At 36.4% G+C, this 15,097-nt stretch overlaps 1 protein-coding gene across 1 annotated transcript; it reads right to left on the reverse strand.

The window, feature by feature from the left end:
- Positions 1–4,695: 4,695 nt before the first annotated feature.
- Positions 4,696–7,147, reverse strand: LOC145091878 (UDP-glucuronic acid decarboxylase 2-like). Its single transcript, XM_079029699.1, has 7 exons — positions 6,746–7,147; positions 6,232–6,530; positions 5,960–6,107; positions 5,747–5,826; positions 5,582–5,665; positions 5,324–5,491; positions 4,696–5,237 (listed from the first exon to the last, which is right to left on the reverse strand). Exons 1-7 carry the CDS (start codon positions 7,017–7,019, stop codon positions 5,016–5,018), a joined length of 1,275 nt encoding a protein of 424 aa, XP_078885825.1. The 5' UTR covers positions 7,020–7,147; the 3' UTR covers positions 4,696–5,015.
- Between the last annotated feature and the right edge of the window lie 7,950 nt (positions 7,148–15,097).

The raw sequence follows: 15,097 nt of genomic DNA on the forward strand, positions 1-15,097 counted from the left end.
GCCCTTATAAAGTAATCCATAATAGTCAAAAGACAAAACTGTAAAATTGATCCATGTGGTATTAAATTTTTTTTAGGTAGGGTCCAAAAAGTTATTAACTTGCATGGAAGGTCCAAAATCAAGATTTTTCTGTCATTTTTGTCCTAAAATTAAAAAATTTCCATGAATTTGATCCAAAGAGCACTTGAATTGACTATTTTAACCTTTTAATTTCTTTTTTGTATTTTTTTATATTTTTTACTTTTTTAATATTAATGCAAAAAAAGGAAATTATGAAGGCCCATCCATCACTCACTCGTCCCTCTCTCTCTCACACACACTCTCTCCCCCTTGTACATACACACTCATACATGCAACAACCTCACCATTTCCTCTTTAACATCCTTGTTCCTCACTAAATGGAAATCAAACACCTCCGTCATCCACTCCTCCTTGACTACCGACCGCACCCACCATTGCAAATCCACCGCCCCACCGTACCCAATCCCACCAAGCTCAACAATCGCCATACATTTCACGGTCAAAAGCTCCAACCTCGTCGTCGACATCTCCCCCTCGTTTACTCAACCTCCTGAGGATTGAACCCCACTGCCGGTGAACACATCTCCGATGAAATGTCATCCCCTTCAGCAACCCACCACCCTATTATCTTATCCCTGAATCGATCTCAAAGGAACCCAAATCGATGCTGATTTTTCCGGCGAATTTGAGTCGCGTACCCCTTTCCCTTCAATCGACTAGCAGTCGTCAACCCTTTCACCTATGTTTTAAATGTTTGTTTTCTCAGATCCCCAATAAAAAGCGATTTCACCCTTTATAAGCAATATCCAAGTAGAAACCCTCATCGAGTTCGAAGATGAATCTGAATGGCGACGAAAGCCACTTGAAGACATTTGGAACCTTTTATTTTGGAGAAAATTGATAGCTTAAGATCGATTCTGGAAAGATTTATCTAAGTTGATTGTTGTGTGTCTATGTGTGTATTTTAAGCTCACAAGGTGTATGTGTGTGATATATTTATGTTGTTGAGTTGCAGATCCATTATGTGTGTTTTTTAAAATTTCTAGTGAGTATATATAGTTTTATTACAGAGGAAGAACAACTGATGAAGAAGATGATGGATGGAGAGAGAGAGAGAGAGAGATGGGGTGTTACCGGTGGGATGGGGTAGGGGTGGGTTTTTATTTTTTTAGTTTTTTTATAATTAATGAAATACTAAAATAAATAAGGCAAATATAAAAGAGAATTAATAAGGGCAGAATATTCCGTTTAATTTATCATGGACCAAATTCACAAAAAAAAAAAAAAAAAAAAAAATCTTGATTTTGGACTATCAATGCAAGTTGAAAACTTTTTGGACCCTATCCAAAGTTTTTTGAATACCATAGGGACCAATTTTGCAATCTTGTCTAGTCAGAAAGTACTTAAAACCTACGATTGTTGCAACCCTATAAGGTCCCCAAACATCTAGAAAAAATTAACTCGCCCAATTTAATTGTGTTATGTTGACTTAATAAAACATACTCCCAAGTTTGTTTAGCTTTATGGAAAAAAAAACACAATGAGGCAAAGTATCATTTCCAAGTTTCAATTTTTCCTTTAAAGAGTTTAAAGCTTGATTATCAGGGTGACCAAGATGACTATGCCAAGTAAGTTTTAAAACACAACATTTAGAACCAGATATGTTAACAAGAATACACGAGGGCAAACAGTCAAGATAATATAGACCCAGATTCTCTACCATTCTCCACCATCTCCTTTGACAGTGAATCCTGGATTTTACAATTATGTTCAGTGAAAACAACCTCATAATCACTCTCTTTAAAAATCATGTGAACAGATAAAAGGTTTACATTAAAATCAGGGGCAACAAACACATCAAAGAGAGTAAGATGTGTAGACAACTATAAATTTCTAATTTTATTAATTTGAGCAGATGAACCATTAGGATGTTTAACAAGAAGATTGAGTTTGGATACATCCATAGTATCACTAAGATGAGACTTAGAGGCAATCATATGTTAAATAGCTCTTGAGTCAACAATCCTACTTTGAGAGGACTGAGAACTAATAGATGAATTAAAACACTGAAATATAGGAATACCTGCCATATTAGCAATAGCAATGACATCCTTAGTTGTAGAACTCTCATTAATGAGACAAGAAACTTGTTATATTGCTCACTAGTCAGATAGTGAGCATCATTTCCATTACTTGACCCAGAAGAACTAGAAGATGTACTACCAGAATTAACAAAAGAAGAATTCACAGCAAAAGATTTACTTTGATTATTCTAATTATTGAATTCATTTATGGGTTTAAAGTCTTTAGGATAACCTATAAACTTATAACAACTTTCAATTAAATGGCCTTTAAGCCCACAATGTTTACATTGTAACCCTTCATTCGTAGACCTACTTTGATTTTGACCCCTCTAAAAATCATTCACTTTACTGTTAAACACAGAAGCTTGAGTTTTAGAAGAACTACCAGATGCAAGAGATCCATTCTTTTAGTGTGACTTTTCTCTAGAAAGAATTGAAAAAACGGTTTTAACATTTAGTAGAGGTTCCATTAAAAGTATATGACTCTTAACTTGATTATAAACATCATCAAGATGACTAAGAAAGTACATTAGTTTCATTAGTTTAGAATGATCATTAAACTTTGTAACAGCTTCACAAACACATTCATGTAAACTAGTTAAACCATCAAGTTCTTTCTAAAGAGCTTCATGTTTGTTAAAATAATATGAAATGGATGAATCATTTTGCTTTAAAGAATTTATTTGTTGATTAATATTAAAAACAACTGAGCCATCTTCTTTATTATAGGTTTCAAACAACTCATTCTAGATATCCTCAACTTTTACAGAATAAGCATGACCCGCATATATAGACTCAGAAATTGATCCTAATATCCAAGAACACACGACAACATTGGCACGTTCCCATTTAGAACTCTTAGATGAATCAACTTTTTCTAATTTAAGAGTTCCATCTACTAACCCTAGTTTATTACAGTTCTTTAAGACCTTTTATCATAACATTACGCCACAATCGATAATTTCCATTTCCAGTTAACTTTATAGTGATGATAGAGGTTACGACATTATCAGAATGATGTATATACAAGGGATCATCAAAGTCAACATGACTATCCTTACCACTACTACCAGGAGTTTCACCAGTCATGGTAAACAAATAAAAAATAACCAGATAAAGAAATCAAGCTAGCACACAAATAACAAACAAGAAAAGAAATCAGACAGTTGTGTTGACTTAAAGTCCAGATGGTCACCATGTTTGTTGGGGCCCAATACAATAAACACATAGTCGAGAAAACAACACAAAGTGATGAATAGTAACTTGTGTACTCAAGATAACCATGATCTCCCACAATTATAGCTAGAAAAGCAGTGGAATGGAACAAGAATACGCTCACAGAGCAAGTTAGCAAAAGAAGAACTCATATCGACTCCCGTTACTCCGTTCCCTGCAAGAGCTAACGATGATGAAGCCCGTTCTCAAGAGAGTTATTTCAAAGTTGAAGGACTGGCCGATCAAGGAGTTGACGAAGATGAAGTCTGTCAAACGAAGAGACAAAGTCCGTCAAGCAAAGAACACCAAGAGAGGACAAATCTGCAAGAACAAACAAGAAATTCGCAGCACCAGGGTCTTACGAGATAACAAAGAAAAAAAAAACTTTTTCAATTGGAAGAAATTCCACAGGAAACCTTATATCAAAACAAGAACCCAAGATTTTCATACACTACGTCAACAAACTAGAGATTTCAACAGAAATCACCAAGGTTAACCGATCTATGAAGATCTACAAGGATCTAAACAACAGAAAACAAAGGATCTAAAAGAACAAAGCGAAGATACCTTTCGAGTCTGACGAGCACAAGAACAGATCAGTTAGTGAAGGAAACTCCAAGCCACCATGATTCTGATACCATGTTAAAAAGTATAGAAATAATCTTTTGCGAACATCAACAATTCTTATATCATTTAATGATAAAAAACCAGAAAGTTTTCATGTATATACAAATGAAACCTCACTACAAATACTTATTCTACTCTCTGACATATCACTCAACCAAATCTAAAACGGATTATCAAGAAAAAACATCAAAATATTGATGAAACCTAACTTGTGTAATATGAACAAAACGAGAGAGTCACAGAGAAAGGTGTATGTGTAACCGAAAAAATAAATCTCTCACTCTAAAATGCAGCTGCCCTTTCTTTATATTACAGGGTCCAAATTATGGGTCAAATCCCAGAATCCACGTGTCAAATTTTGTACAAGATTGATAAAAAACGAGCCGCAACCCAAAAGAAATCCATAATAATAGAAACTATTCTTCGAACCAAATCAATAACAAAGAGTACCACAATAATGAATAAATAAATACAAAACTAATCCAGAAGAAATAAATAATGGATGTTAAAAATCAATTAATATTTTCAAACAGAAGTTAACACCACGATGCCACTTTTGTATCCCATGTGTATGTCACTTGCAAATTCTTGAAATCAGTGTCCCAAGTTTAGTGGAAAAGGTAACAGAGAATATGGCAATCTTGATAAAAAAAAAGCTATATACTAAGCTTTTTATTCACGTATTTTAATCAAATTCGCGAGATATTATAAGTATACAATTACAATACACAATATATAAATACAAAAATACGTAAAGTTTTCAGGTATTTCATTTTAACATTATTCAATATCCCTATACAGTACACAATAAATATCTCTCTCAGCCACCATATTACAACAACCAACCAACCATCAAATTTAACACTATTTTTTATAAGGTCCAATTTTAACAGCAAATATAAAGGCGAATTATGAAGGCCTTTGTTGATTTGAATTCAAATACCATTTTAGTGCTAAACAATCACTTATATATTCTTTTTTTTTCTTTTTTAGTGATAAATTTATTCTTGGAGAAAGTCTGCCTGACTTCCTAATTAACCTAATTAAATAACCTAAACAAACACAAAGTTAAAACGTACTCATACTGCTACCACCTTCTTTGAGGTCGCCAAATATGCGTTGTCGGAAATCCGATACCATCAGAGGAAGTCCTTCCCGGAGTGTCACCGACGGCTGCCACCCAAGAAGCTCTTTAGCTCTTGAAATGTCGGGCTTCCTCTTGTGTGGATCGTCTTCTGTATTTGGCCTGAACTCTATCTTTGCATTTGGGTCGATCGTATCTTGCACCACCTGACACAAATTCACATCGCTTTCTTGAATTAAACCCTTCAAAAGTTTATATATATAAAAAATGATGGCGTTTTAGCTAGGGTTACCTTGGCGAGTTCGAGCATGGTGAATTCACCAGGGTTGCCGAGATTAAAAGGTCCAACATGTTCTCCTTCCATTAGCCTCATTAATCCATCCACCAGGTCGGACACGTATTGGAAGCTCCTCGTTTGCATTCCATCTCCATAAACAGTCAACGGTTGTTTCCTCAAGGCCTTAATTATATTGATCGATGCACTAATATTAATTTGTGTGTTTTTCCAAATTAACAATCACAATTTGTTAATTAATAATTAAACGTCTACCTGAGCGACGAAATTGCTGACAACACGTCCATCGTCAAGGCACATCCGTGGTCCATAAGTGTTGAAAATTCTAGCAATCCTAACCTGCAAAAGATATTATCAAAAGTTGTACGTTGTTTTCCATGATGCTTAATTACAGTAAAATGGAAAACCATATATGGGAACCTCGGTGTTAAGCCCTCTATGATAATCCATGGTGAGGGTCTCTGCAACTCGCTTTCCTTCGTCGTAACAGCTCCTAACACCTGCATGCATCCATGGAAAACAATATGTATTAATTAATCCGAACGAAGAAGATAAAAGATTAATTGGTTTAATTAATTCAGATATAAGCTAATTAATTGATCTATGCTAGCTGGAATTAATTAATTAACTCACCAATGGGATTAACGTTGCCCCAATAGGTCTCGACTTGAGGGTGTTCAAGGGGATCACCATAGACCTCGCTTGTACTCGTTAACAAGAATCGTGCATTGATCCTCTTTGCGAGTCCTAACATGTTCAACGTTCCCACCACATTTGTCTTGTGATATCTCAATCTCCGTCAAGGATCGATTAATTTCTAACAAACACAATTAAAGTTCTAGATCGATGTCATAAATTTCATATATACAGATTAGCCTGGAAGAAAATAAAGTTATAAAGGATATGATTGTTTTGACGGGGTTGTATTTGTAATGTACGGGGGAAGCGGGGCAAGCAAGATGATAGATTTGATCGACTTCTAACAAGATGGGTTCAACCACATCATGACGGATGAGCTCAAACCTAGGGTTCCTAAGATGGTGGAGTACGTTGTCTTTCCGGCCTGTAAAGAAGTTGTCGACTACGATAACATTGTCCCCACGCGCCATCAGTCGATCCACCAGATGGCTTCCGACGAACCCTGATCCACCCGTCACTAACACCCTCAAACTCTTCGACTTCAATCCAAGAGGAATCCTCGCACCTGTACAATATCAAATATATATCAAAGGGAGGAATAAGTTCGTAAAAGGTTTTTGCGTTGATTCCAGTTGAGATTTATTAGTCTTATCGAGTCCATATTTGCACATAATGGATCGACTGCAACTAAAATCGTATTGAAATTTGTTTATAACAAAAACCCTAAAAGGATGAATATGTAAATATAATAAAAAATGAATTAGTGATTTGGCTACGGACCCGCCGCATTGACGAGATCGAAATTGCGTGTGGGGAGTTCATAGGCTATCCGACGGGGTACGGAAGTCGACACGGCAACCTGAAACGATGCAGAGATCGGTTCAGACTGCGACGACGACGGAATGACGACGACATTGGATATCAGAGCTACAATGGTTATTCCGATGAGCACAAACAGCAGCCGTTGTTCTCCAAACATGTACCGAACTGAATCCTTTATCGAAAATCTGGCAGGATTGATCTGGCCTTCGTTTTGAATCCTTTCTGGATTCATATTTCGATTTTTTTTTATTTGATGATTATGATCGGGAATAATGAGAGAATCTGTATAATTGGGCAAATCGAAAGGGAGAATTTGTCGGGAAGGATGGAAAGAGAGAGAGAACGAGGCATGATTTCATACATGCGTAGATCTTCTGCTTTACGTGAGAGAGGCTCAAACTGAGGGAGGTTCGAAATAGACGGTGCATAATTTGTAATACTATTATCACATAAAAATAAGACCACCCTATTCTTAGTCACCATTTTCTAGCCCAAGTTTCGGAGGCCTAAAATACTACTAATAAAAAATGGTTAATTGAATATTTATGTAACAAAATTTAATTGTCTCTATTTATGCAATTGTGTTATTTTATATACAAAACATATAACAGTATTTTAAAATAGATCTGAATCATGCAACTAGCGAATCTAGTTATTAAAATTTTAATCGACGTTATCTTTCAATTTTAAAGTCATATCTATTTTTTTTTTAACAACAAAAAATTTATTAAAGCAACACAAACAAGATGCTAGTGAGCATTATCAGAATTACAAGGCCAATTGAGACTGATGTTCCAGCTATGCCATGACCAAAATCTATCTTTCCTAATTCTACTTTTTATCCCAATAAATGGAATTACAATTCATAACCATGTCCTTGAAAATCTTGTTCCTATACCCTCATAAAACTCATATGAAAGCCAACATAATCACTCCTAAGTTTGTTGCTTTTATCCTTCTTCTGAATAGTTTGGAACATATCTTCAACGATAACATTTTCGGTTGGAAACTCATGACTCCACAAATTAAGATGAGCGATAACTTCTTTAGCCGTCGAACACCAGGTAACCAGGTGGTTCTTCGTCTCCTCATAACTATGGCACAAATGACATGTGTGAATCTGATTTGAGAACTTCTCACTGCCAAATTCGACAAGGTTGGTAAATGATCCAACCTTGTTCTCCAAAACAATAAATTTGCTCTATTGAGAGTTGACTTGTACCAGTAAGTATGAAAATCCAAACGTTCAAGAGTGTGACAGTCTATAAGCTTTCTGATGGAAGAAACCGTGAATTTCCCGTCATCTTCAAGGCCTCACTCCCAGCCTTCATCAGTTCTGTAAATCATGTTTTTAAGATCTATATTTTCGAGGTTAAGAGCTTTGTTGATGTTGTTGGTCGTCCCCCATGTCTCTCGTCTGTTTGGAGCCGACCGAAAAAACCCAAGTTTCCCATTCGGGTCGTTAATGGATTTTACCATATCGTGCCATAGAGATCTTTCTTTTTTAAACCGCCACCACCATTTTGAGAGGAGGATTAGGTTAAGTAATTGAAGGCTTCCGATTCCAAGGCCGCTATTAATATTCGAGTTTAAGACCTTCTTCCACGCAACCCATGCGATTTTTTTTATCCGGTTCACCCCCACAAAAGAAATTACACCAAATGCTTTCTAGTTTATTGATGACTTTTGCAGGAGCCTTGTAGAGCGAGAACATGTATGATCCCAAGTTTCATAGAGCTGCTTTACAAAGCACTAATCTTCATACAAAAGAGAGACGACGGGTTTTCCAGTTTGAGAGATTATTTTGAAACTTTTCAATTAGAACTCTCCAGTTTGACATTCTCGACATACCTCCACCAACCAGCATTCCAAGGTAGTAGAAAGAGAGAGTCCCTTCCTCACACCCTGAAAAGATAACCATATTAATCACCTCTTCCTTATGCACACCAATACCCATAATTCAACACTTGCCACTTGGCGATGTTGATCTTTAAACTAGAGAAAATATGAAAACATCTCAAAAGCCTCATACGATTTAAGGCGTTCACTTTATTCCATTCTCCAAAGAAAAGAGTATCGTCCACAAACTGTAAGATCAAAAGATTAGGACCGTTGTTGGTAAGATTCATGCATTTGTAAAGGCCTTTGTCCAAAGTTTCTGCTACATACCTACTTATGTGAACAATCAACGTGTATTATTTTCCATTTCAATCCTCCTCTAAAACAAGCAAGATATATGATTCAAATATTCAATATATTTGATCATGTTTGAGGTTGATGATACGTAAATAATTTAGCCATGATCGTCATTCAAGGGATTTAATACTTATATTTCTCTGCTCTTCTTTGTGATGTCTTCTATGTCATTCTTATCCATACTCTATCTTTTATTTACTCATGATTTCAGTAATCAATTAGCATAATGGTTAGAGGCAATTGGTTCATTTAGAATCTAGAATCATCTGTTAACTTGAAGATAGGCTATATATCTTGGAGACAACAGGAGACACAAAGTTATATATAGAAGAGAGAAATTTACACAACACTAACTTGTGTATATTGATGCAGGAAAAATAGAGAACAAAAATCTACCATATAGGCTTACAAAGGAAATCATAAAATAAGTTTAAAATAACTGACCACCAAACTAGGAAACAGAAAACAACTACCCACTAAACAAAGACTTATTCAACAAAGGGAAATAACATAAACTACCATAGAATCCTTTGCACATCCATCTATGACACGAAGACTAGGGAAGAACAGTAATTGTGTTACCAAGTCAATACTCCCTCTCAACACAAGCTTCCATCATACCCATTTTGTCACAGAACTCAATTAGCTTCTTACTAGCCAAGCTTTTAGTAAATGAGTCTGCAACTTGGTTTTCTGTCTTTACATACTTCAAATAAATCTCACCTTTTAGAACTTTTTCATGGATCAAATGATAGTGAAGTTCAATGTGTTTGGTTCGGGCATGAAAAGTGAGATTTTGAACAAGATGTATGGAAGACATATTATCACAAAAAATCAGAATGATATAATCAACCACCTGGTTCAAATATTGAAGGAGCTGCACAAGCCACACACATTCTTGATTTGTCATGGCTGCAGCAAGATAATTTTCCTACATAGTGGAAAGGGTGACAGTAGATTGACGTTAGCTACACCATGAAATTACAATCAAAACCAACATTAAAACTTAATCGGTGGTTGAACGATGAGTGTTTACATCACCTGCATAATCAACATCACAATAACTTGATATTTTGCAGTCTTTCCCCCTCTTGAACCTAACTCCATAGTTAAAGGTTGTTTTGATGTGCCTCAATACCTTACGAGTTGCATCGATATGAGGCTTCCTAGTATTTTGCATATACCTACTCGAAACACCAATAAAAAAAATGCTATATTATGTTTTGTTATAGTGAGATAGATGAGGTTTCCCACAATCTTTCTATACATCATGGTAACTTTTAGTTCTCTTCTTATATTGGCACATAGTTTCACGTGAGAATCCATAGGTGTCATAGCATCTTCACACTCTAGCATTCCAAACTTCTTGTAACGCTCGATAATTTCCAAGGTATTTATTTCATTTATGGGTTATTTAATTGTTATGAGTTGGGCCTTGAATCATTGGATCTTTCTTATTGGGCTTAGGGTGTGCAGTACGTGGCGCGTACCACCCTATGTATGTTGGGCATACTGATGTGAAATGGTCATGGGTTCCATGCATGTACGCGCAACGTACGTGTCCAGTCCCCAAAACCCTAATATTTAGGGTTTAAGCACTATTTAAAGAACATTATGACCTAAGGATCTTCTTTATCAGCCTCCCTCTTGTCCCTAAGAAGCCTCCACGAAACCCTAACCCCATTGTTGAGTGTTCTTGAGCTTGGAAGGCCTTTTAAGTGCATTTGGTGTGTTTTGTCTCATTTTCAAGGAAGATAAGGTTAGAGCAAGGTGGTGGTTCAAGGAGAAGCATGTAGATCCGGATTTTCTGCTCCATTTCTAGCTTGTACAAGGTATAAAGTCTTGATCTTCATATTTTGAAGCTTAGATCTCTATGTTTTAGCTTTTAGACCCTTTTTGGTCCCATAGATGATCTCTTGTGGATTAATTTCGTTTCTGAAGCTTAGAGTTGCTACTCTTGGCATTCTTTTGGTCATAGAGTCATAAAGTTGCAACCTTTGAAGCTTTAATCAACCATGCATGAGTAATGGCCCTTTTTATGGAAGTAGATTGTTATATTTCAATTTTGGGCCCATTTGGGGCATGCAAAGCCACCAGGTTGTCGACTTTATGGGTTAAGACGTTGCAAATGACTCAAATATGTGATTAGGACTCTTGGACTTAAGTGGTTAAGAGCTTTTTGGAGAAATGGCTTATTGGGTGAGTACATTGGGCGTACAAGCCATGCAGCGTGTACGCTTAGCGTACAACTGAGTACACCCTACATACTCAGGTAGTTTGGGCCTGGCATTATTTGGGCCTCGGTTGGGCCCCTTTCTCGGACTTTGTTGCTTTGGGCCTTTTGGGCCATCAAGAATTAAGCTTTTGGATTAAGAAACCTTAGTGTGCTTTAGGGTAAGGTCCATTTGACGATTTGGGCCTAATTTGGAAAATTGGGCCATAAGTGGGCCTTTGTGGATCTTTTGGTTTTGGTCCTTAGTTTTGGATCAAGCTAGGTCAGCGATAAAATGGTCATTTTACCCCAAGTACGGATTATTGATTATAGTTTGGAACCCAAGTGTTGATTGGGCGTTCCTTTTGTACTGATAGCTCGGGGAGTCGCCAGGGCAGCAACTAGGGATTTCTTTCTATGAGATTCAACATTTGAGGTGAGTTTCCTCACTGGGTTTAGCGGGTCTAAGACACTAATATCGACCCTTATTGATTATGTTAGGATGCTAGGAGTTTGTGTGACCCTTGTAACACCAATCAAATTAGGGTCAAAATTAAACTTTTATAAAACCATAATTAGGATATACCAAGTAGTAGATATCGTAAAGAGGTTTCCAAAAATATAAAGAACACTAAAATCTGAGTTATAACAAAGAAGTTATGACCGATCGAAGATCCGCGACAATACCGGTAAAACATTGTTAAGCGTAAAATGCGAAATTCCAATAAAATGCTTTTTAGCCTTAAGTATCTAAATGAAAGTCGTAGATATCATTAAACCATCAACATACATAAAAAGGACGCCCAAATCTAACTTCGTATGAGGAAGTTATGATTTTTCGAAGTTTCAGAATAGCGGTAGACAGCTAAAAACTCGAAATAGAGATCGAACGATTTTTAGCCGACACAACCTAAACAGGAATCGAAGGTTTCATCAATAGTAGTTCAACGGTAAAAAGACAGATGAAAATAGACATCAGATGAAGAAGTTATGGATTTTTAACGGACTTTTCCAATCCCGGCCTGTTAAAAATATAATATTAAAAATAAATTCAAAACTAGCCGACGGAGTCTAAACGAAAGTTGTAGAAATATAACCTGCCTACGGGTGGATATAAAGAACGTCAAAAATGGATACCGTACGCAAAAGTTACGGATTTTACAAGTTCTGGACTCAAATATCGAGGCTGGTCCGAAGGAACGCCCTGCGTTCCGAAGGAATGCCCCGCATTCGGAAATGCTAGGTCTCGGTTCGTCCATGTCGCTCCGGGTCACATCTGGGTGCTCCGTCCGAAGCTGAAGTAAGAGATGACGTCACGGACTACTGAACGCACTGCGTACGAGCCAGGAACGCCCTGCGCTCCTCGCAGGAACGCCCTGCGTATGAGGGTCAGTCCACCCTACAAATATCATGCGAGGTTGCCCGTGTTTATTCGCTTCCTTACTCGTTTCTTTCACCTTGGAACCCCTCTAAAGCCCATCTAAACCACCCAAAAGTCCCGGTAAACCCCTAGTACACGACGCAAGTCCCGACACCCCGAAGTTCCCGAGAAATAAATCTTTTCCAGTCGAAGTACTGCCCGCATGAAGGCCGGTTTTTCACCCAAAACCCGAGGATACATCAAGAAAGGTCACTCTTAGAAATGAAACGTCGTCTGATTCAAAACTTATCAAGTGAGTTCATACCCCTACACCTTTTCCCAAACTTTTTATATGTTTTATAGGGGGGAATACAAGTAAACACCCGGTTAATCCCGAGTGAAACATAAATCTTTTGCTATACCTTTCATGTTGCTTTTATAACTATTTTATGAAATTGTTAACATGCAAAACACCTCACAACACAACTTTACCCTATCGGGATGATGTATGTTTTATAAATAGAAATATGTTTTATTTATTAAAATACAAACCACATTATATCAAGGCTAACCATTTCAACTACAACATTTTGTGTATCCAAGTAAATACAACTCATCATTATGTTGTTATTAACACCGTCGAAAGGATAATCTTATCATACAAAATCATATAAATTATATTGATTATACTTTGTAAATCAATCTACTTTTTCTATCGTACAAGGTTATAAATAAAAATCGTTATTTTTATTTACTAAGAGGTTTAACATATATTTCTCATTAACTTATTGTTAGCGAATTCATTTGTGAGACAACGGCTTTGTTTAGTATTAAACGAGAGTCTTTCCCTTATAACCAGAGTCTCCCGTTCGGAGAGCGTGAGTTTTTGTATAGATCCATACGGTATAGACAATCCCATGCCCTGACTGTTAGCTACAGTTGGAACGAAAGTTTTGGGGTTACAAATGTCATTTACAGAAGGACATATGTCGTATTAGTATAATTATAGGAACTCGCAGCATGGAAACAATGATTCATTCACGTAGTAATGTGGCACTCAATCATGCTAGGGGGATAATAAATATATGATCACTTAGTATTTACATCAGGGTTATATATGGTTTTCATTTGATAGACAGTGGGATGTATGATATCAGCTTCATTTCCTGTTCCTTGTTTGGTTGTGGATTTAGGGCAAAATTACCCAATCGACTGTCGGTTCCAGTCTTAGTCATATATAACTTGTAGTAACTAAGAAATCATGATAGGGTATTATCAGCATATTCAGAATTCAGGGTAAACACAATTTCAGCTAGTTTTACTTAATAATAAAACTACCAAGTTATCAAGCTAAGTATGTCATATTTACTTACAAGTTACGGTCTTGGTCATTTAAGACAGCCACTCATCTATTAGGGAAAATATGGGATTTTCTGGATTTAATACATTCATTTTCAACACAACGAAACATAACTCTTTTCATTAGAAAATATCGGATTTTTCTGAAGACATATATAAATATTTTCTTATTGATGTGATCACTTAGTAGGTATGTTTGGGTTATATAAAATGAAGATTCGATAGATAGTGGAATGTGTGGTTTCCGCCTCATTTCCTGTTCCTTGTTTGGTTGTGGGCTTAGGGCAAATCTACTCATTCGACTGTCAGTTCGATATTTGATTTTATATAACTTATATGCACTAAGTAATCATGGTAGGAACTAACATTTGTCACTTTTCATATACAAACTCAAAGTATCATATATCACTCTTTAAATTTAAGAATCAAATATATTTTGTTATCAAGACTAAGGGCTACACTTCAAGCTATTAAGAAAATATAGGATTTTATGTAATATCATACGAACATTTTCAAGAAACAATAAACTTACTTTCTAACTCAAATACTTATGAACTCACCAACTTAAATGTTAATACACTTTCCAAATCACTTGTATTCTCAGGAAACTAATAAGCAGGTACTCGTACAAGTGTCAAGAAGATGGATCATAGTAGCTTCAAGTCTTTGTTTTGGTCATCTACTTTTGAAATTACACTATCTACTTTATGTATTCAATGTAAACACTTTATTATCAATACAATGGTTGTTGTTGCTTTGATTACTATTTTACATTTGTTATGATACTATACATGACGTCCTCCGCCCCCAAATGTTTCCGCCATTCAGGTTTGGAGGTGTAACAACCATTGCCTATGTTATGTGCTGGTATGTATATCGGGCGGGGCTCGATGCCAGACGAGGCCTAAGGATTGGAACATATGCTAGTGTTATGATCATTATATGTGTTAGCATGATTATGTTATATTGATTGTATGTGTATAGCGGGCGAGACCCAGTGACAGGCGTGGCCTGAGAGTAACAGATTTGTATACTGAGCCGGGATCGATGCCGGGCGGGGGCCCACTGTATGATTTATTATGTTATGGTATGGGGTAGTTTGGGGAACTGACTAAGCTTTGTGCTTATGGTTTTCAACTTATGTTTCAGGTACATCCAGTGGCAAAGGGAAGAGCTCAGGATG

The sequence above is a fragment of the Lactuca serriola genome, chromosome 3 (assembly GCF_051521515.1).
Source record: "Lactuca serriola cultivar US96UC23 chromosome 3, Lser_US96UC23_V15, whole genome shotgun sequence".
In the NCBI taxonomy this organism is placed as follows: Eukaryota; Viridiplantae; Streptophyta; class Magnoliopsida; order Asterales; family Asteraceae; genus Lactuca; species Lactuca serriola.

What these genes read in the sequence shown, in the direction of transcription:
- LOC145091878 (XM_079029699.1), bottom strand. Translation starts at nt 7,019, where the DNA reads ATGAATCCAGAAAGGATTCAAAACGAAGGCCAGATCAATCCTGCCAGA. An exon ending in ACAACCCCGTCAAAACAATC is followed by an intron (nt 6,108 to 6,231) that starts ATATCCTTTATA and finishes TTGAGATATCAC; the next exon opens with AAGACAAATGTGGTGGGAAC. An exon ending in GGGCAACGTTAATCCCATTG is followed by an intron (nt 5,827 to 5,959) that starts GTGAGTTAATTA and finishes GGATGCATGCAG; the next exon opens with GTGTTAGGAGCTGTTACGAC.